The sequence below is a fragment of the Cervus canadensis genome, chromosome 2 (assembly GCF_019320065.1).
Source record: "Cervus canadensis isolate Bull #8, Minnesota chromosome 2, ASM1932006v1, whole genome shotgun sequence".
Lineage (NCBI taxonomy): Eukaryota > Metazoa > Chordata > Mammalia > Artiodactyla > Cervidae > Cervus > Cervus canadensis.
In genome coordinates this window covers 66,444,133-66,467,222 of record NC_057387.1, presented here as the reverse complement: position 1 = coordinate 66,467,222, position 23,090 = coordinate 66,444,133, and the positions used below count along the sequence as shown (strand labels likewise).

The window sequence follows — 23,090 nt, the reverse complement described above, 5'->3', positions numbered from 1 at the left end:
TACTGATGCTAACAATTTACCCTTGCTCTCCATGGTAGGGACCTGATCTGCACCCATTCCCTAAGTCCTCTGCCAAAGCCATCATGTTTGGTGCCACAGTTCTACCTCCTAAGAAGGATCCCTAACTTTTCTCTCTCCACATTCAATCAGACCCCAAATCCCTTCACTATCTTTTCTCTTCATGTGATCATAACTACTCAGTGATAATAATGTCTTCTTTTACATCACCATTTCACACAACACGAGAGTGACAGAAAACACTATGTTTTTCTGTAAGACAACGCTAGGTGTTCCAGTCATGACTAAGCTACTCATGACCTAAGACTGGTTATGCTACTTCTCTGAGCCTCTGTTTTCTTGGCTGCAAATTCTACCTATTGTTCTCAATAAATAATTACAGAAATTACATGATAAAATTAATCTCACCAAATCAAATAATAATTTCTTTATGATTTTCAGTCTTCTTCCCCAATATCATACATGATAATCAGTTCAGTCGCTCAGTCGTGTCTGACTCTTTGCGACCCATGAACCGCAGCATGCCAGGCCTCCCTGTCCATCACCAACTCCCAGAGTTTACCCAAACCCATGTCCATTGAGTTGGTGATGCCATCCAACTATCTCATCCTCTGTTGTCCCCTTCTCCTCCGCCCTCAATCTTTCCCAGCATCAGGGTCTTTTCGAATGAGTCCGCTCTTTGCATCAGGTGGCCAAAGTATTGGAGTTTCAGCTTCAGCATCAGTCTTTCCAATGAATACCCAGGACTGATCTCCTTTAGGATGGACTGGTTGGATCTCCTTGCAGTCCAAGGGACTCTCAAGAGTCTTCTCAAACACCACAGTTCAAAAGCATAAATTCTTCAGCGCTCAGCTTTGTTTATAGTCCAACTCTTACATCCATACATGACCACTGGAAAAACCATAGCCTTGATTAGATGGACCTTTGTTGGCAAAGTAATGTCTCTACTTTTTAATATGCTGTCTAGGTTGGTCATAACTTTCCTTCCAAGGAGGAAGTGTCTTTTAATTTCATGGCTGTAATCACTATCTGCAGTGATTTTGGAGCCCCCCAAAAGTCTGACACTGTTTCCACTGTTTCCACATCTATTTGCCATGAAGTGATGGGACCAGATGCCATGATCTTAGTTTTCTGAATGTTAAGCTTTAAGCCAACTTATTCTCTCTCCTCTTTCACATTCATCAGGAGGCTCTTTAGTTCTTCTTCACTTTCTGCCTAAGGGTGGTGTCATCTGCATATCTGAAGTTATTGATATTTCTCCCGGCAATCTTGATTCCAGCTTGTGCTTCCTCCAGCCCAGCGTTTCTCATGATGTACTCTGCATAGAAGTTAAATAAGCAGGTGACAATATACAACCTTGACATAGTCCTTTTCCTATTTGGAACCAGTCTATTGTTCCATGTCCAGTTCTAACTGTTGCTTTCTGACCTGCATACATGTTTCTCAAGAGGCAGGTCACGTGGTCTGGTATTCCCACCTCCTTCAGAATTTTCCACAGTTTATTGTGATTTACACAGCCAAAGGCTTTGGCATAGTCAATAAAGCAGAAGTAGATGTTTTTCTGGAACTCTCTTGCTCTTTTGATGATCCAGCAAATGTTGGCAATTTGATCTCTGGTTCCTCTGCCTTTTCTAAAACCAGCTTGAACCTCTGGAAGTTCGTGGTTCACATTTTGCTGAAGCCTGGCTTGGAGAATTTGAGCATTACTTTACTAGCGTGTGAGATGAGTGCAACTGTGCGATAGTTTGAGCATTCTTTGGGATTGCCTTTCTCAGGGATTGGAATGGAAACTGACCTTTTCCAGTCCCATGGCCACTGCTGAGTTTTCCAAATTTGCTGGCATATTGAGTGCAGCACTTTCACAGCATCACCTTTTAGGATTTGAAATAGCTCAACTGGAATTCCATCACCTCCACTAGCTTTGTTCGTAGTGATGTTTCCTAAGGCATGATAAGTACATTCTAATAAATTTCTTTCTTGTGATTTCACCCTGTATATTATATTAGGAATAGTAGTCACAGTCACCATTTAATGAGGAAAATAAGACAAAACCTGATCGTGATTATGCACCTACTCTACACCAAGCAATGAGGTAAGCACTTTACAAGCAACTCATTTAATCCCAAGGAACACTTATCTTCTTTTTCTTGATCTTGAATGTAAAAACTACAGAAGTTAAATAATACCCACTGTCCATTAGCTATAAAGAAACAATTTTTGTAAAATACTGCTTTTGTAATGAGGTGTTTCCACCCGAGTTCAATCCCTGAGTCTGGAAGATCCCCTGAAGAAGGGAATGGCTACCCACTCCAGTATTCTCGCCTAGAGAATTCCATGGACAGAGGAGCCTGGTGGGCTACAGTCCATGTGGTTGCAAAGAGTTGGACATAATTGAGCAACTAACACTTTCACATTTTCAATGAAATGTTTGTACTTGGTGTAAGGGAGAACTTATATCCTCCCTTGATAATGAAATGAGTTCATTATCAATTCATCAGTAAGATAAATATATACATTACTTTGTAAGGATAAATATCTAAAGTAAATTCAGATGTAGCAGGAGGAGAAGAAGCAAGCTTAAAAGTTCCTCCATATTTATCTTTAATTGGGTTTTCTAAACATTAATATGAATACTTAAAATACTGAGAATATAATCAAATCATGTGTCACATTGTGCTGCTTAAGTCTTTTTCAATTTATCCATTAATGTAGTCCACCAGCCATGCATTTCACAAGATTTTATTGAGTGTCTCAATAATGCCATTGCCATGTACAAGGCAGATTGAAAACTGTGGAGAAACACCTCATAGATAAGTAATTTATGGAACTAAAAGATGATGCTGCATTTAAGTATCCATCTGAAAGCCATGACTTCCTACTTCAGTGATCCAAAAGTGAAGATAAAATGAGGAATTCTTACAGTTAAGAAAAATTAAAATGTGACTGAAAATGCAGATTTCAAAAGCTACATATAATCTTCCCCTAACCCTCTCCAGTCTAAGGATTACTGAAGTCCACAGAGTGTGGTTCAGAGCATATACAATTTCAACATAGAAGGAGCATCATTCCCTCATATGCATCTCTTCAAGCCCATAGTCAGACCCAGAAAGGAAGAGTGAGATATCTGAAGTACGTCAAGTAAAGAGAATATTTTTGTGACACTGAGATTTTTAAAGTAGTTAAGGCCGACTGCTTCAATAGAGTGAAAATAGCACAAGTAAAATATTATCTTTCTTAATAGAAAAAAATTGCTTTAATTCTTGTTTCTTTCTTTGTATTATGGGAACAGATTCCACCTCTCTCTCTCTTTCTCTCCCTCCGAGTCCCCCCTGTTCTCTTTCTCATAAGGAGCTACTTAGTCTTTACCTCTTACTCATAGGTACTATCATCCAAACTGTCCACAAAAGTCTGTTCTCTGCAACATGACACTTTCCCCCTCAACCTTATAACATTTATCTATGACAATATATTTTCAAGTGGTGAATTAGCTCCCGGGTTGTCAACACAAATGCAGAGAAAAGGAAGCTGTCATTCTTTTTAAACGAAGGGAAGTCTCACACATCATTCTCAAAGTAGGGTCTTCTCTTAGTGGGTGCTCAGTCCCTCGCACTCCATCACTTGTGAGCTGCTCAGCGCAGGGTATTCATCAAGGCAGGCCGATGCAATTGTTCGCTGGCAGTTTCAATGGGGCCGACTTGTCACAGGAGTGACAGCCTGGGCAATTGTTTGCCCTCTGGGAACAGGTGCAGGCAGGTTCAAATGAAACACATCCAAACACTAACAGCAAGATTCTTAATCATGTCAATAAAAAGGATGTACCAGTGTCTGGGATGCAGTGGTCACAATATGCCTCTTAGACTTTTGAAGATGAAATGCTGTCTGGCTTTTCAATAGAGTGTACCAAGGAATCTATTATGTCATTATCATTTTTAATACACATTTCTTGTTTGCCGGATGAAATCTCTAATTCTGATACTCTGCATGCTAAAAAGCATGTTTTTGAATAACACAGGGTCAGGGTATCAAAATAATGGGATGGAAAATAAAAGTGCCTGGAGGTGGAAGAAAGAAATGGTAATAAGCACTGAGATTTTTACTTCAGAATAATGGCAAAGTTTAAATGCAAATATCAAGAATGCAAAGGAGCTATTAAAAAGGATTGTTCAAAAATGTCATTACTGAAAGAAAAATAGTTAACCAGTTTAATTTGGGGCTTTTGAATGTCCCAACATTGTGGACTAGATTCTATATGTTCTGATAGCTTTCATTACATAACTATTTAAAATATTATGTATTCTATACCTACCTTACGCAGCTAACTCTATACAATGTTTTGAAAAAAAATTCCAATAATAATCACACAGTGTAAATGTAACTAGATAGCATGGCACTGACAGAAGTATTTTAGGACTCTTGGTGTTAATCAAGTAATTCTTAATATTCACAAACTATCCTTTAGGAAATTGCCTCTGTGAGAAATAACAAAAATAACACAGTACTAGCTTTTGTAGTATAATTAATCTCTGCATTATTAACTTGGGTGATTAATTTGAGAGGCAAAATTTAACACACATGAAACTGTAAGTGGAAAATGAATTATGCCATGATAGAGTTTCATAAAATAAAGAACTCAGTGAAGGCTGTGGAAGTAGGAGAGTCTCATGGAAGAGGAGAGCAATGAACTGGAAATGAGCAACAGGCCGGGGAGTGGATCAGTGGAAGAGAAAGGTAAATTTAGGTAAAATTAAAATTTTTCCATTTTATTTTCTTCTGTTTAAAAGCAAAACAAAACCCCAAAACAGAGGTTAAAAAATAGAATAAGATGAAGAGCTCAAGATAAATGCCTCTAAAATATACATTCTTAAGGAAACAAAATCCTTTTATTAGAGGGATTTGCATTAATTTTAGATAAGTAGATGTTGACTGATTTGGAGAAATGCTACATTGTTTTTCTCCAAAATCCAGGCTCTGAATTCTGCATCTTGGCTCCACCACTTTCCAGCTGTGTGAGTTACTTAATCTTATTATTTCCAAGTTTCTTTACTTGTAAAATGGAGGCCAAAAGTACCTGCTTTTTTAAGAGTTGTTTGAGGTAAATCAGATAATTCATGTAAAATATTTAATACAAAGCTTGGTACAAAATAGAGTCTTATAAGCAATACCTATAGGATACTTTCCTAAACTTGGGATTCCAGTTATTTAGATGCAAACAGTATTCAACGTTAAAGCTTACCCATCATTGTCAGCTATTCAGTAATTATAGGTCTAAATGATTAAAGCTTTCCCTCCAAGTAGAATTCAAGTACTACATATATCTTTGTCTGCTTGAACATAAAAAAATTATCCTATCTTGGAAGAAATTCATTTGATCCCAAGAAGGAAGTTGATTACACAATACAAAAATAATCCTCAGATGACCATATATTGAAATAATGTACTGACTCTTTATAAAATCAATAGATGACAATTCCCCACAATCATTGAAGAGATAAAAAATTGAGTTCCTCTTTGTTTTGACTAGAGTATATTTATACACAAACACATTTTCAATCTTTTTCCAGGTTCAAGTATAGTTTCTTTAAAATAGGATTCAGATGACATCACTTTTCCATAGAATTCTTTTAACTTTTTCTATATCATATAGGAATATAAATTAAATTCAACATTTACACTGAAGATGAGAAAAGAAACACATATTAGGCATGCCTAGAAATATAAAATGTTAAGTATTAAGAAATTTAAAAGGCCTAATTTAAGACTTTACTAAAAATTTTCAATGCCTGACTATTAATATACAGTAGCTCTTTCAACTGTAATTTAAATGGCAGCAAATCTTTTCAAATGTACTGAGAGTTAAAGTCATTCTAGTTTTTCACATTGTGTTTTTCACGTGTTTCCACATTGTGTTTTTTCACATTGCTTCACTCTTGGCTTTGACTATCAGAAAGTTTAGGATTAAAGTTTTAACTCAAGGGTAGTCATGATCCCCTACGCAGCTCCCAGCAAAATTATCTTCTCTTTTACTCTAAATAACTTCTGTTCTTTACTTTATTGCCCTGTGTATGTCTGCATGAAATTTTAGGATAGGTTTTCTTAAATTCTTTCTTGAAGAGGACAAGGTGACAAACTATTTGCTCTTGTGATTACTTCATTACTTAATTTACTCTTATTTTGTATAATTCAAATATATTCCTTGAATTCAAACTTTTGATATTTTTATACAGGAAAAAATTTGAGAGGTGAAAAATGGAGAAAATGGACAGCAACTCAAAACCTCATCAAAATGTGCCCTAATTTCTCTAGTCTAAAGCAAACTGCATAGACATACACACACTTAAATATAAGAGGCTATTATTATCACTTATAAAATGCTCAGAATGTACCAGAGAAGATATATCATTTATTTACTAAGACCCACATAGCCTTGGCCAAACATTTTCAAGGGACAAAGCCAGAAATGGGTTCCTTCTTTGGATATTATCTTAGTAACTTAACATGTTTTAAAAGATCTTAAAAATCCAAGATAAGCCATAAATGATGAGGGTTTTTTATCTACCTGAAATATTATGTATTTTTCCTATGAAATTCAGAGTCATTTTAGGCTTGAATATTGTAAAGGGGAAATTTTATCAATCTTTCCATAAACTGATATACCAGCATTTTATGTTCAAAGAAAAAAAAAATGAGCATAAATAAGGGAGAAATTTTCAACTTTCCTTTAATTGAATAGGAACCACTTTTCATTTTCCAAAGTCAAAAGAAATGGTCTATACACGTGCGTACATAACAGAACATTGAAAAAATTTTTTTAATGAGGTAACTTTCTAAGTAAACAGTGTGTCACTACAAATTTTACCTGACACCCTGCTGAAAAATTCCAGCAAATTAAAGAGAAAGGATTCCACAATGGGTATCTATGGACATGGGTTGACCAGCATCTTCTGGAAAGGGTACCACGTTCTAAACAGTCATAAAAGAGGATTGTCTCATTAAACATCAGGGAAAGTAGCGAGTACACCTGCTAAACAGCCTATGTCACATGGTAAGCTAAACAACTTGCCTTGTTTGTCATCTTCCAGTTCACTCTCTGAGCATCCATCACCCTCATCTTTCACATTGTCATCAGCATCTGGTGCCTTCCACAAAGAAGTTTCACTTTCCCTTTCAGGGTCTAAATGATCTTTTTCATCATCTGAGGGTGACTTTGACGTTTCATTCATTTGATCATCAGCCTGTCCTTCTTCATTAGCTTTCCCATCTTGTTTCTCCTCATCTGCTTCAAAATCTTCTTCATATTCTGAGAAAAGAAAATCTCCACTATGAGAATGAAAATAGAATCCCTAATACTGAGCCCATTTCACTTTAATGAGGACTTTGACTCTATTATCCTCTGCTCTCTGGGCCTTTCTTCACTTCTTTTTCACACAATTAGTGAACATGGAAAACTAATAGCAAATGATCAAAGATAGCAATCAGTTACATATACAAGAACACTAAAGAAATGAAGCTCCAAATGACCAGCCTGAAACCTAATAAAAGCTCATTTACAAATGGACATCATCATCTACAATAACCAAAATGGACAAGAGAAGAACTTGATAGAAAACAATACATTAGAAATAAATTAAAAATGAAGAGAACAGGATTATAATAATGAAAGTTAATTTGGAGATCCAGTGAGGTCATATTTTAGAGGAAGCATGTTCAAAATATTTGGATATCAAGTTAATGAATAGTGAAGTAGAAAAATTCAATTAATCAAGCCCAAACGCCCTGAGAAGTAACACTGTGAATAGTAAATTCTTTGAGAGCACCAAATGGACATCAAAAAGGCATTATGAAAGATTCTATACCTGGGCTAGAACTGAAATCATATGCATTATTCATTCCTACAGTCAATAAAATAATTACATTCCAAGGATAACAATTCTTATAAAATAGGATATTCCTGTCACAATCATGAATTTGCTTCATTCCCTATAGAAGTGTAACACATCTGCAGCAGGAAAAGGAATCTGTCACATCAGATAAAAGCCATCTGTCCCTTGTGGTTATAATTTTTCACCTTTCATATTTAATTATTCCCCTTTTTCTTCCACCAAAAACTAAAAATCTTGAAGTGACAACATGCCAAAGATAGAGAGCAAAAGGATTTCATGCAGAACCAATTAAGCAAATAAACAATTATCTTTAAAATAAAGATTACAGGGAAAATAAAGGTTTCCCTTTTTCTGTGTTTTAGCTATTAGATAGTCTGTTTTCTTCTCCAGTGGTGGGGGCCTCTTGGGTAATTACTTGAGAGTGGTCCACTCTGCCACAATGAGAGAAACTTAATTCAGAAATGCATGCCCTGTGCATATGTAGAAAGCTCTTTTAATGCAGAGAAAGTAGGAGGGTCATGTTAGAAGAAAAGGGAAATCAAAAACTGTAACAAAAAAGCAAACAAAGAGAACTCGTGAGAATATTTTCATGAAAGAGAGTTAATATGTATAAAGAGAAATGCAAATTATCAGTAGGACAAAATTATAAAATAAGAAAGGAGATGAAAAATTTAGTTTATATTGCATAATACAAACAGAAACTACTAGTAAAAACAAATATTTTGATTTCAGGCCAAGTAAGAGGATAACTCCTCACTTGGTCCAGTAAGGTTCTCTTTATTGAGAACTTCCCATGTGGAAGAGGATAAAATTGCAAAAGACATTACAGTAACACAGCCCCTGCCTATCAACGGATCTACAATTTTTGTAGAGGAAATAAGACATAGATACACAAGAAATACTGTACTCATATTGGAATAGTTTTTATACTTGACCCTCATTAAGTCTAGTTTTAACACTATTGGGCTTGATTGCTGTAGATTTTTATATAGGACTCTTGATTAATAACATGAAATAATGCCAAATAAGTGGAATAGGGTCAAATTCAAGAGAGGAAAGTCATTCGGAGATTGTGGAAGACTTCCTAGGGAGTAGCTGAAGTTAGCCACAGAACACACACACACAGAGAAACACATCAGAAACAGGTATTTGCTGTTGGTCATAGGATAAGCAGGGACAGATAGGACATGAATAAATTGCTTCAGTTTCATCAACTATTACAGAGTGGTGAAATGTGAGGGTTTTGGAGTCACATTGTCATGTATCCAAGGACCAGTTAAACACAGCTCTGTGACCTCAGTCAATTTGCTGAACATCTTTAAGTTTCAGTTTCTTCATTTATGGTATGAGTGGTACCTGGGGCATATTAAAAGCAACAATGTTTAAAATGTGCTTAGTATAGTGCCAAGGAAAGTAGGTACCTAACAAGTATTGTTCTGTTGTTTTAGTTGCTAAGTTGTGTCTGATTCTTTTGTGACCCCATGGACTGGAGCCTGCCAGGCTCCTCTGTCCGTGGGATATCCCAGGCAAAAATATTGGAGTGAGTTGTCATCTCCTTCTCCAGGGGATCTTGCCCACCCAGGGATCAAACCCTGGTCTCCTGTACTGTCAGGTGGGTTCTTTACCACTGAGCCCTCAGGGAAGCCCAAATAAATATTAGAGATTAGTAGTAATTGTGATTGGGGAGTGGAGGGAGTTGGTAGTAGAACAGGAGAAATCACACACAATATGTGCTATATTGACAGCAATACACTTTAATGGTGGCACCTGATTAAAATGAGAGAAGAACAGTGTCGATAATTAGGACACAATTGCAGTTATATTATTGAAGCAGAGGAAAAATCCCTGCATCCTGTTTGGCAGGAGCTTCAGTGCTTTCTCTCAAAGAGGAAAATCCAAGGCTGCCCCAGCTTTGTTCTATCATCACAGTTAAATACTAGTCTCCTATTAACCAGGAGCTCTGCATTAGCATCAGAGCTCAAAACAACTCCTTCATCTATCTACTCATGTTTTCAGTATGAATGAACTAGTGGCATGCTTTCTGGATCTCTTTTCATAATTTCTTCTGTCTCCCCATCTCATCTTTATTCTCCCAGAGAATGTAATTAGGTTGTTGTTTACCATCCCCACTAATGAGGAAGCAAGTCAGTGCAAGGTCAACATCAATCCAGCCGCAACTCTGCCTGGCTGACCTCCACACAGGCTTCTTGCTGCCCTGACCATCAGTGACTGTTTTACAGAGAGCTGAAGACTTTATCAGCTTTTTCTTCTTTCTTTTAAATGGAAATGGGCATTTAAAATCCATTAAAAAGATCTTGAGAAAAGCTGTATTACAGGCATAGTATGATACTCATAGTACCATTTTGGTTTAAGAAAAAAAGTACAGAAATTGAACATAGCCCAAATAAACATATCTGTATGTCCTGAAATAGATGGGGAAAAAATGGAAACAGTGACAGACATTTTCTTGGGCTCCAAAATTAGTGCAGTGACTGCACTATGAAATTAAAAGATGTTTGTTCCTTGGAAGAAAAGCTATGACAAACCTAGACAGCATATTAAAAAAGCAGAGACATCACCTTGCCAACAAAGGTCCATATAGTCAAAGCTATTGTTTTTCCAGTAGTCATGTACGGATGTGAGAGTTGGACCATAAAGAAGGCTGAGCTCTAAAGAATTAATGTTTTCGCACTGTGGTGCTGGAGAAGACTCTTTAGCATCACTTGGACTGCCAGGAGATCCAGCCAGTCCATCCTAAAGGAAATCAACCCTGAATATTCACTGGAGTCAACTTACTGGGTATTAAAGGTAGCAGAGTATGCCACCACACACTCTGCCACTGGGGCATAAGGATTGTTTTGAGCTGAAGGCAACTGAGAAGTTGTAAGTAGGAGAGCTCTCAGCCCTCATCCTATTTCCCTAAAAGTAAGGCATAAATTTTTCTCTTAATTAATTAATTTTTTTAACTGTGCTGTGTCTTCCTTGCTGTGTGAGGGCTTTCCCTGGTCGCTGAGAGCAGGGGCTACTCTCTAGTTGGAGTGCACAGACTTCTCACCGCAGTAGCATCTCTTATTGTAGAGCAAGGGCTCTAGAGTACACGGCTTCAGGAGTTGTGGTGCATGGGTTCAGCTGCCCCTGGTAGCATTTGGGATCTCCCTGGACCAGGGATCAAACCATGTACCTTACATTGGAAAGTGGCTTCTTAACCACTGGACCACCAGGGAAGTCCCAGGACATAAATTTTTGAAGGTGTCTCCCCTTTCCTCTCTCCCAGGGAGGACAGAAGTTAATCATAGGAGGCAACTCTGATCCTTAACAGCCCAGAGATGGCACCAGAGAAATCAACATAAACTTCACTGAAACTAGCCCTTACATAACGTTAGTTTCCACTTAATATTTGCTTTCCCACAATTCGCTGTCCCTGGAAACTCAAAGTCATTTTCCTTTGCCTTGTCACTTCTTGAAAAAAATATACTATTCTTTCATTAGATGCCATATAAGCCCAAGTTCTAAGCACCACTTTGAGTTACCCAGCTTTGAGTGCCCCCATCCATATGCACGATGCACCTGCTAACAAACTTCTGTTTGTTTTTCCTTTTTAATCTCCTGTTGGTTTTATTTACATGGACACAGCTAATGAACCTAAGATGGATAGAGGGAAGGTCATTTTTCCTTTCCTACAGAATGAATCCTAGCTCTGCTACTTTCTCTCTGTATGCCTGAGCCTTATTTTCTTAAAATGGAGAGAGTAATAATATCTACTACATCAAAGGAAAGCTATGACAAACCTAGACAGTGTATTAAAAAGCAGAGACATCACTTTGCAGCAAAGATCCACATAGTCAAAGCTTTGGTTTTTCTCACTGTCATGTACAGATATGAGAGTTAGACCACAAGGAAGGCTGAAATGTCTTAGAAGTGATGCTTTTGAACTGTGGCACTAGAGAAGACTCTTGAGAGTCCCTTGGACAGGAAGGAAATCAAACCAGTCAATCCTAAAGTAAATCAACCATGAATATTTATTGGAAGGACTGATGCTGAAGTTGAAGCGCCAATACTTTGGCTACCTGATGGAAAAGACCCTGATGCTGGGAAAGATGGAGGACAAGAGGAGACAAGGGTGACAGAAAATGAGATGGTTGGATGGCATCACTGACTCAATGGGCACGGGTTTGAGCAAATTCTGGGAGATAGTGAAGGACAGGAAAGCTTGGCATGCTGCAGTTAATGGGGTTGCAAAGAGTTAGACATGACTTAGTGACTGAACAATAGCAACATCAAAAGATGAGGATGTGTATATATATATATATAAGGTAAGGAGATACACACACACATACACACACACACACACACACACGTGTGTGTATATGTTTAGAGGGGAAAGAAAGGAGGAGAAGGAAGAAGAGGAGGAGGAGGAGGAGGAAGATGATGAAGAGGAAGGAGGAGAGGAGGAAAGGGGAGGGGAGAAGAGGGAAGGCAAAGGAAGAAAAAAAAAATACAAGAAATGCAGACAGGCTCCAGGACCCCAGGCCTATATTTTCAAATGTTTTCAGTTATGGAATATTCTTTCATTGTACAATCATACAGGCTGTGCCTTCCTGATGCCAAAGCATCAATTTCATCAGAGCAAATACATCAGTTCAGTTCAGTTCAGTTCAGTCACTCAGTTGTGTCCGACTCTTTGTGACCCCATGGACTGTAGCACACCAGACCTCCCTGTCCATCACCAACTCCCAGAATTTACTCAAACTCATGTCCATTGAGTTGGTGATGCCATCCAACCATCTCATTCTCTGTCATCCCCTTCTCCTCCTGCCTTCAATCTTTCCCAGCATCAGGGTCTTTTCAAATGAGTCAGTTCTTCGCATCAGGTGGCCAAAGTATTGGAGTTTCAGCTTCAGCATCAGTCCTTCCAATGAATATTCAGGACTAATTTCCTTTAGGATGGACTGGTTGGATCTCCTTGCCATCTAAGGGACTCTCAAGAGTCTTCTCCAACACCACAGTTCAAATACATCAGTTCAATACACAGTTCAAATACATCAGCTACTGAAAAAAATAGGTGAAATTCTGGTGAAGTGAACGGAGCCTCTGCCCACACAGATACACTCTTCCCTGCCTCCCCTACAAGCACCTCCAACCTCCTGGAATTAGGCAGCCCTCCTCTAAGACAACTCACGCAGAGAGAAAGTGAAAGTCACTCAGTCGTGTCCGACTCTTTGTGACCCCATGGACTGTACAGTCCATGGAATTCTTCAGGCCAGAATACTGGAGTGGGTAGCCTTTCCCTTCTCCAGGGGATCTTCCCAACCCAAGGATCGAACCCAGGTCTCCCACATTACAGGCGGATTCTTTACCAGCTGAGCCCAACTCAACAAGGGAAGCCCAACTCACATCAAACTCCTCGCAAAACAGTGGAGGAAGGTGATCAGGGAGAGTCCTCCTTGCCACAGAGTTGCCTGAGGATCAAAACTGAGTAACAAGATTTAATGGCTAGTTTTGCAAATGTTCATAATTATATTCTAAAGACTTCAACAAAACAACAGCAACAACAAAAGAAAACAGTGTCATGCATTACCATATTTAAATATGTTTCCTTGGTCATCTTCCCAGACATCTTGCCCTGGTTTTTCTTTACATTCCATTTCTTCGACAGCAGTTCTCACTTCACTGAGCCCTGCATGTAGTTCTTGAGCTGAAAAAACAACTGAAGCTGAGGATTTGCTCCCTTCCATATCTCTCCTTCTTGGTATCAGGTACTCTCTATCCTTCCTCAGTTTCCCCTCACCCTTCTTCTGTCCCTCTTTTTTCTCAGTGTTCTTTTCTTTCCTGGGTTTTGGAGAAGTTGTTTTCTTGTCAAGGCCCATTGCAATAATGCACCTAGGAAAAAACATTAACATAAAGCGTGATTAATCTTTATACACAGCAGAACCACAAAGATCTTTAAACTACTTCTCTTACCCCAGGAAGAAATGTTATAAGAAACATATTTATCATAGTGCACGTAGTTAATTACAAATTAACTACTTTTTTCTTATTAACATAACAATCTTGTAAGTAAACACACAAAAAATCTTAGTTTTACCTACAATAATAAACAAGAAAAGGAAGCAACTTAGTAACTATGAATTATAGTCTCAAACTAAGCTTTGTGCCTTAAAGTATATTTTTGGCTCTAGAACAGAGTCAAGTAGAGAGAGAGACAGATAGATATTTAAGTCTTTAAATTAGAATTATGTGATAAATGGACATTCAGGTTTATCAGTAAAAGGAAGCTAAGATAAAAGTTATCAGAAGATGTTATTCAGTCTTTGATAATTTATTATTCCAACATCACAATAAAAAAAAAAGACTTACCTATAAGGTTGAATCTAAATAAATGATTTATTTTTTTTAAGAAACAAAAAAATTTTTGCACCCTTTAAACAAATATTTCAGGAGCCTGAATGCTTATTGTAATAGAACTATCATCATTACTTTCAGAATGGTCTTTTAAAGCCCATGGGTTTCCCTAGTGGCTCAGAAAATAAAGAATCTGCCCGCAAAGCAGGAGACCTGGGTTCCGATCCCTGGGTCAGGAAGATCCTCTGGAGAAGGGAATGGTAACCCACTCCAGTATTCTTGCCTAGAGAATTCCGTGGACAGAGGAACCTGTTAGGCTACAATCCATGGAGTTGCAAAGAGACACAACTGAGCAACTAACACGTAACAACTTTGAAACCTGTGCCACAATCTTCTGTTGATTTCTGTTGCCAATAAGTTTTTGTGCTTTGAAAATGGCAGTAATCTCTAGAGGTTATATGGTCATTCAAATTCAAATCTGGTGAGCCAGCAGATGATATGAATGTATTAAGACATTAAAAAATATTTTTAAAAATCAGTTATAAAAAAAGTTAAGATCAATAAATTCTTCTATAGTTTTTCCCCCTGTTTCTCAAGATAATATCAAAATAGGAATTGTAATTATGATAATACACATTAATAAATATGATGACTGTGATAACAATAAAAGTATCAAGCGCTCCTTCTGTGCCAATCTCTTTGCGAGGGACTTTGTATACATGATCTCATAGGATACATTCCTCTACAGACAAGTTACTTAAGACTTATCATCATCACTTTACAAATGAGGAAACTGAGGCTTTAGGGGCTTTACATCATCACCTTACAAATGAGGAAACTGAGGCTTTAGTTCCATGACTTGCCCAGGTTCACCCAGCAGGTTAGTGATGAACCTGGATTTCATCTCAGGACTATTAGACTCCATCACCTCACACTGAGGTACACCCATATTAATAAATTACAGCTACAGTCTTCTCAGACGACTGCTTACACAGACAAATGTCACACGGCTGGGCTTACCACCAGGGCAAGTACTCACACTCTCACCAGAGACTAACACAATGTGGAGAAGTTTTTACCAAGGCCTAGAGACAAACCTGAAATAGGTGCCGGGTGGTTACTGGTCTCCCTACTCCTCCTCTAGAACTTTACCCAGGCCCTTCTCTCCATGCCTCACAACTCTTGGTGAACTGAGCCAATCAGAGTGGGATTAGAATGTCGTCAAGACTTGTTAGTCCAGGAAGAATCGAAACCATATGTAAAAATCTGAAAATCGCTTCAGTGTAAATCAAAACTAATTGCAATCTCTTCAAATGAAGATCTCACTAAATTTCAGCCATCCCTAGACTAGCACTAGCAAATGTGAGGGCTTAGTTATATCACTTATCCTTTCACTATCTCCCCATAAAATAAGGCTAAATGGATAGGCACTCAAAGTAACTATCAGGGACTATGAAAAATGGGATAATAAGAACACACTTACCTCACCCATATTAGCATGATAAATTATTTCTCTACTATAATGATGATATACTTAGCACATTGCTTTTCTTGGAATAAAGGTGTCATGAATCTTCAAAGACTATGATTACTAGCATTGCCTTCTGTTCAAGCTGTTCTTCCCTTATCAATGGCACCACCGAATCCATTGATTTGGAGCCTCTGATATGCTGTTACTTTTAGTTTATGTTGTGACTGTGTAGAGGCTTTGATGCCTCCCTACTGCCTGTGCAGACGTTTTATGGCCCATCTGCTTAAGGGAATTAGACAAACAAAGTGGGTAACATCTGTGCTCTCCTCGTCACTGACTACCTATTTGACTTCTGAGTATAATTTGAGGTGTTGATTCTGATTACTGAAGCTCAAAGCAGTATGCATTCTACTTGGCTAGGCAATTTTTCTTCCTGTGTTTCACTTTAGCAATGGAAAATAACTACCATGCCTCTTCAAAGAGGTCCCATGATTGAGGGATGGGTACCAGTGTGGAACCTCCTCATTTTGGTAATGAACACTGCTGAACTTTTCTTGTTTTCTAAGGACCTCAAAACAGGTAATTCCAAATCACTTACTAAAAATAGAACTCCCTATTGTTTTAGTTGCCCTCCTTCTCATAATAAAAGTTCAAGGAACCAGTATTTTTTAAATGAATTAAAATGAACTTCATTTTTAACAAACTGGGGGAAGGAAAGCACATCTTTCAAAATAACTAAAGAAAGGTATGACTATGGGTGTGGCAAAAGTTACAGAATATTACAAGTGATATTAATCTCCTGAGGGATAGTTTTCAACTTTCACTGGAGTTCTGCAGTGTTGGCGTTCCTGGAATAAACAAAGTCATCTCCAATAGAGCAGAGCCAAACAAGCAAGGCTGTAGCCCTCACTGGTCCATCCCTGCCCCATTTAAATCAATCTGAATTGAATTGACTTTCACCTGAGCTGCAGTAGGGACCCATCAAATGACACCAAATGTTCTACTTGGGACATTCACAGACTTCATTTGGAGAAATGATTATGAAGCTAACAAAACATTGAAAACCAATTTCCTATGAGAACTGTGCATTTTAGTTGAGGGTCAAGAGTTACCTGGAGTAACAGGCAAATTCAGCCGTGGAGTACAAAACAAAGCAGGTCAAAAGCTAACAGAGTTTTGCCAAAAGAAAGCACTGGTCATAGCAAACACCCTCTTCCAACAACACAAGAGAAGACTCTACACATGGACATGACAAGATGGTCAATACTTAAATCAGAATGATTATCTTCTTTGCAGCCAAAGATGGAGAAGCTCTATACAGTAAGAAAAAAATAAGACTGGGAGCTAACTGTGGCTCAGATCATGAACTCCTTATTGCCAAATTCAGACTTAAATTGAAGAAAGTAGGAAAAACCACTAGACCACTCAGGTATGACCTAAATCAAATCCCTTACAATTATACAGTGGAAGTGACAAACAGACTCAAGGGATTAGATCTGAGAGACAGAGTGCCTGAAGAACTATGGATGAGGTTTGTGACATTGTACAGGAGGCAGTGATCAAGACCATCCCCAAGAAAAAGAAATGCAAAAAGACAAAATGGTTCTCTGACAAGGCCTTACAAATAGCTGAGAAAAGAAAAGATGCAAAAGGCAAAGGAGAAAAGGAAAGATATACCCATTTGAATGCAGAGTTCCAAAGAATAGCAAGGAGAGATAAGAAAGCCTTCCTCAGCGATCAATGCAAAGAAATAGAGGAAAACAATAGAATGGGAAAGCCTAGAGATCTCTTCAAGAAAATTAGAGATATCAAGGGAACATTTCACATAAATATGGGCACAATAAAGAAATCTTATGGACCTAACAGAAGCAGAAGATATTAAGAAGAGGTGGCAAGAATATACAAGAACTATGCAAAAAAGATCTTCAACTCAGATAACCACAATGGTGTGATCACTCACCTAGAGCCAGACATCCTGGAGTCTGAAGTAAAGTGGACCTTAGGAAGCATCACTATGAACAAAGTTAGTGGAGGTGACGGAATTCCATTTGAGCTATTTCAAATCCTAAAAGATGATGTTGTGAAAGTGCTGCACTCAATATGCCAGCAAATATGGAAAACTCAACAGCGGACACAGGACTGGAAAAGGTTTGTTTTCATTCCAATCCCAAAGAAAGGCAATGCCAATGAATGTTCAAACTACTGCACAATTGCACTCATCTCACAAACTAGTAAAGTAATGCTCAAAATTCTCCAAGCCAGGCTTCAACAGTGTATGAACTGTGAATGTTCCAGATGTTCAAGCTGGATTTAGAAAAGGCAGAGGAACCAGAGATCAAATTGCCAACATCCATTGGATCATTGAAAAAGCAAGACTGTTCCAGAAAAACATCTATTTCTGCTTTATTGATTACGCCAAAGCCTTTGACTGTGTAGATCACAACAAACTGTGGAAAATTCTTAAAGAGATGGGAATACCAGACCATCTGACCTGCCTCCTGAGAAAGCTGTATGCAGGTCAAGAAGCAACAGTTGGAACTGGACATAGAACAACATACTTTTCCAAATCAGGAAAGGAGTACATCAAGGTTGTATATTGTCACCCTGCTTATTTAACTTATATGCAGAGTACATCATGAGAAATGCTGGGCTGGATGAAGTACAAGCTGTAATCAAGATTGCAGGAAGAAATATCAATAACCTCAGATATGCAGATGACAACACCCTTATGGCAGAAAGTGAAGAAGAATTAAAGAGCCTCTTGATGAAAGTGAAAGTGGAGAGTTTAAAAGTTGGCTTAAAATTCAGCATTCAGAAAACTAAGATCATGGAATCTGGTCCCATCACTTCATGGCAATTAGATGCGTAAACATGGAAACAATAAAAGACTTTATTTTTTGGGGCTCCAAAATCACTGCAGATGGTGACTGCAGCCATGAAATTAAAAGACACTTGCTCTTTGGAAGAAAAGCTATGACCAACCTAGACATCATATTAAAAAGCAGAGACAGTTCTTCACCAACAAAGGTACATCTAGTCAAAGCCATGGTTTTTCCAATAGTCATATATGGATGTGAGAGTTAGAATATAAAGAAAGCTGAGCACCAAAGAATTGATCCTTTTGAACTGTGGTGTTGGAGAAGACTCTTGAGAGTCCCTTGGACTGCAAGGAGATCAAACCAGTCCATCCTAAAGGAATCAGTTATGAATATTCATTTTAAGGACTGATGCTGAAGCTGAAACTCCAATACTTTGGCCACCTGATGTGAAGAACTGACTCATTTGAAAAGACCCTGATGCTGGGAAAGATTGAAGGCAAGAGAAGGGGATGACAGAGGATGAGATGGTTGGATGGCATCACTGACACGATGGACGTGAATCTGACTAGGCTCCAGGAGTTGGTGATGGACAGGGAAGTCTAACATGCTGCAGTCCATGGGATCACAGAGTCGGACATGACTGAGTGACTGAACTGACTGACTGAAAAGACTTTACTCTTAAATACCAAAACCATTTTATTTGTTGATGTTATTCAGTCACTAAGTTGTTTCTGACTCTTTGAGACCTGATGGACTGCAGCATCCAGGCTCCTCTATTCTTCACTATCTCCCGGAGTTTGCTCAGATTCAAGTCCACTGAGTCGACGATGCTTTCTAACCACTTTATCCTCCACCTTGCCCTTCTCCTTTTGCCTTCAATCTTTCTCAGCTTGAACATTTCAAAGAAAGAAGCTAGAGGAAACCAAGTGAAATCATATAAAGAATTGTACAGATGCTCCTAAGAATTGAATAGGAGAGTAGATGCCATCTATCAGATTTTGGTACTGATTACTAAACCTCCATAGAAAGTGTTTAGGACCAAACATTTTATAGCTTGGATTTATATAGCAATTCCCGGTGAGTGCTACGTGTTCACACATGCGTGATTGTACACAAACACATGAGCTTTCCTGCCAGTTAAACAGAAATGTGTTAAATGACTTGCTCGCAAATATGGAGAAGGCATATTTGACTTGGAACAGAAAAGCAACTGCAAGTATGCCCTAAGTCCACCCCAGCATTCCTACTACTTGCCCTGGACCATTCACTGTGCCACTTGTACCTCTTCTCTCACCTATAATTTCCAGATTTTTCTTCCCTTAGCCTTAACCTCAGCTGATAAATTCTTGTCTGATCAGAAAATAGAAACAATCAGCAGAGAACTTCCAAGTGGTCCAAAAACATCCACCAATTTACATCTCTCTCTGCCCTACAGCCATCTTTTTTCCTGTTACTTCATCTAAGGCTAATACCTCCATTTGAGCCCCAGATCCCATCTCTTCTCATCTACTCAAGCACTAAATATCTGCTTCTATATCATGCCTGATCAATGCTTTCCTTTCCTCAGGTATTAATGCTATCTATCAGCTTTTAACCATATTATAATATCTCCAATCTTAAAAAAATAATAAGCCCCCCTTGGGCCCCTCCATCCTCCCTCCTGGCGGCCACCCAATTTCCATCCTTCAGAGCAAAACTCTTTAATAAGAGCCATCTATAATCTCTGGCCTCAGCTCTTCTCCAGTTGTGTATTAAACCCACTCCAATCAAACGTGCATTCCTACCACTACCTTATAGCAACTTGTGTCAAGATCACCAATAACCAACACATTACCAAATCATGCTCAATCCAGAGTCTTCACTTTGCTTCACCTAGCCACACCTTGGACCCAGATGATCATGCCTAATTCTTTAAACATTTTGTTCATTTCCAGGACACTGCTTTCTCTAGGTTCTCTGTCTAATCATTGGCCTTCCTTCCCTAAGCTTTTTTTTCCTCGTTCCTCCTTATCTTCCTTCTCTTTGAATGAAAGTGACAAGAGCTCATTACTCAGACATCTTCTCTTACTGCCTTCTATTCTTATGCAGATTTATCCCATCTTATGACTTTAAATGCCATCCATATGTAAACCATTCTCAAATTTATATCTCTAGCCTGGACATCTCACCAGACACCAGATTAACTGATCCAACTACTTATTTAACATTTCTACTTGCACATCTCATAGATGTCTCCAATTCAGTGTATCTAAAACCAAAATACCTTCCTTCCACTCCCAAACCTACATCTTCCACAGTCTGTCCTGTGTTAACTGGGCATCTTTCAAGTTGTTCAGGCTAAAAATTTTTCAATCACTCTGACTCTGCTCTTTATCTCATGCCCTGCATCCAATCCATCAATAAATCCTATAAATCCTATCTTCAAAATTCATCTAGAACCTAATTTCTTATAATTCTTTCCACCATTCTCTTGCCTCTGGATTAAAGTAGTTTCCACCGTTTCCTCACCCTCCCTAGTTTATTATCCCATAAGAGCTACTGTCAGATGATGACAAGCCATTGTTCAAAACCTACCTTAGAGGCTTTCCCATCCCCCTCAGAATAAAAGTTAAAGTCTTTGCAGTGACCATAGGACTCTGCATGACTTGACCCACTGTCTCTCTGACCTCATCTTCTATCACTGTCCCATTCCTGATTAGTGCTCTGACCACACAAGCTTACATACGCCAAGCATCATCCTGTCTCACACCCTTTGTCTATGTTTTTCCTCTACCTGAAAACCTATTTGAAAAAGGGAACATTTTTTCTGGCTTCTGCTTGAAAGACATCAGAGAGGCCTTTACTATCCATCCTACATAATAGAATACTGTCTTCTGACCCTTTTACCCCTTGTGATTCCTTTTTTCTCCCTTACCTTATCTTGTGTTTATTACCATCTCATATATATTAAAAGAAGACAGAGCACCAAAGAATTGCTGCCTTCGAAGAACTGTGGTGCTGGAGAAGACTCCTGAGAGCTCCTTGGATAGCATGGAGATCAAACCAGTCGATCTTAAAGGAAATCAACCTTGAATATTCTTGAAATCAGTCCTTGGAAGGACTGATGCTGAAGCTGAAGTTCCACTATTTTGGTCAACTGATGCAAACAGCTGACTCATTGGAAAAGTCCCTGATTCAGGGAAAGATTGAGGGCAGATGGAGAAGTGGGCATCAGAGGATGAGATGACTGGATGGCATCACCAATGCAATGGACATGAACTTGGGCAAACTCCAGGAGATGGTGAGGGACAGAGAGGCCTGGCATGCTGTAGTCCATGGTGTCACAGAGAGTCAGACATGACTGGATGACTGAACAACATTGATTAATTGGTTGGTGTACTATTGGTATATTGGCATTGATTTATTGGTATATTACTTGTACTTCCCCAATAAGAAGGTGCTCCATGGGTCAGAATCTTTGGCACAGAAAGATGTTCTATCTTGGCACAGAATCAATTAATTCTCCATGAGTACTTTCAGGAGAAACTTAAACAAAGCCTGCAAGAAAATCTACTGATCTCAAATAGAATGTCCAATATGAAAACTGATAAACAGTAGTCAGAACTGACCTGTTTACATGTATTTTTTTATGCCTGAGATTGAAACTAGCAGCCTGAAAGTGATCATTGGGCTACATGATAATGAAGGCATACCTCTAATATACATAACCTGTAATACCCAATTGTATAAGCTGGATGCTTGACACGTGCTCTGGAGCTCAGCCCAAAATCAATTACTATGAGGAATAAGGTGGGAAAAATCCTACCTTTTCCCTTTAGAAACAGAGCTTAAGCATCACAAGGAAAGGAAGAGGTAGAAAAGAAGTGGAATTTGAAACACCATCAGCTTTTATCCCCACTATATAATACAACTGAAAATCTACTTTTCATCTTATAATTTTAAATACAACACACAGGATTGTGATAAACAACCTTAACCTTAGATATTTTAGGCTTATCTATATTAATATGATTCTTAACAAATTGTGCTGAGAAATACATCAGTAAAAGCATACAAAGGAGCATGCAGCAAAATTGCCCTCTACCAAAGAACATTTGTTTCCATACTTGTAACAAGGAGATGATCTCTCGACACACACAAACCCAAAGTAGCCTCGTTTGCCTCCAAGTCTGGAACCTTTTCGATGCTTATATTCACAGCAGGAGCTTAACCTGTTCACCTGTATTCCATTCAGGAAAAAGGTGAGGCTGAAGGGGAAACCTTGGTGCCTCTTGGAAATAAACTGAAAGGTCTCTGGAATTTAAAAAGGAAATACATTAGTGAAAGCAACTGACTTTGAACTAACGTGTTCTAAATCACATTTTTCTGGCAGATAAGTACAATATTATTTTCTAGATCTCCTTTTGCTTTACTTGAGGACAATTTTTAATCACAAAAACACATTCTATTGCATATATATAGTATAACAAATACTCCAAGGTAATATAAAACTCTTTGATTTATAATAAAATAATAAAACCTAAAATTATATGAACACTTAATATGGCCAGACATTACGCT

At 38.3% G+C, this 23,090-nt stretch overlaps 1 protein-coding gene across 1 annotated transcript in view; it reads right to left on the bottom strand.

The window, feature by feature from the left end:
* The window catches only part of ERICH3 (glutamate rich 3), a 117,706-nt gene that overhangs the window by 23,975 nt on the left and 70,641 nt on the right, over positions 1-23,090 (bottom strand). The window contains exons 9-11 of the mRNA XM_043460959.1: positions 22,637-22,823; positions 13,477-13,778; positions 7,079-7,315 (exon numbers count right to left, since the gene is read on the bottom strand). Coding sequence (XP_043316894.1) covers positions 7,079-7,315; positions 13,477-13,778; positions 22,637-22,823 — 726 coding nt within the window. The remainder of the gene's footprint in view (positions 1-7,078; positions 7,316-13,476; positions 13,779-22,636; positions 22,824-23,090) is intronic.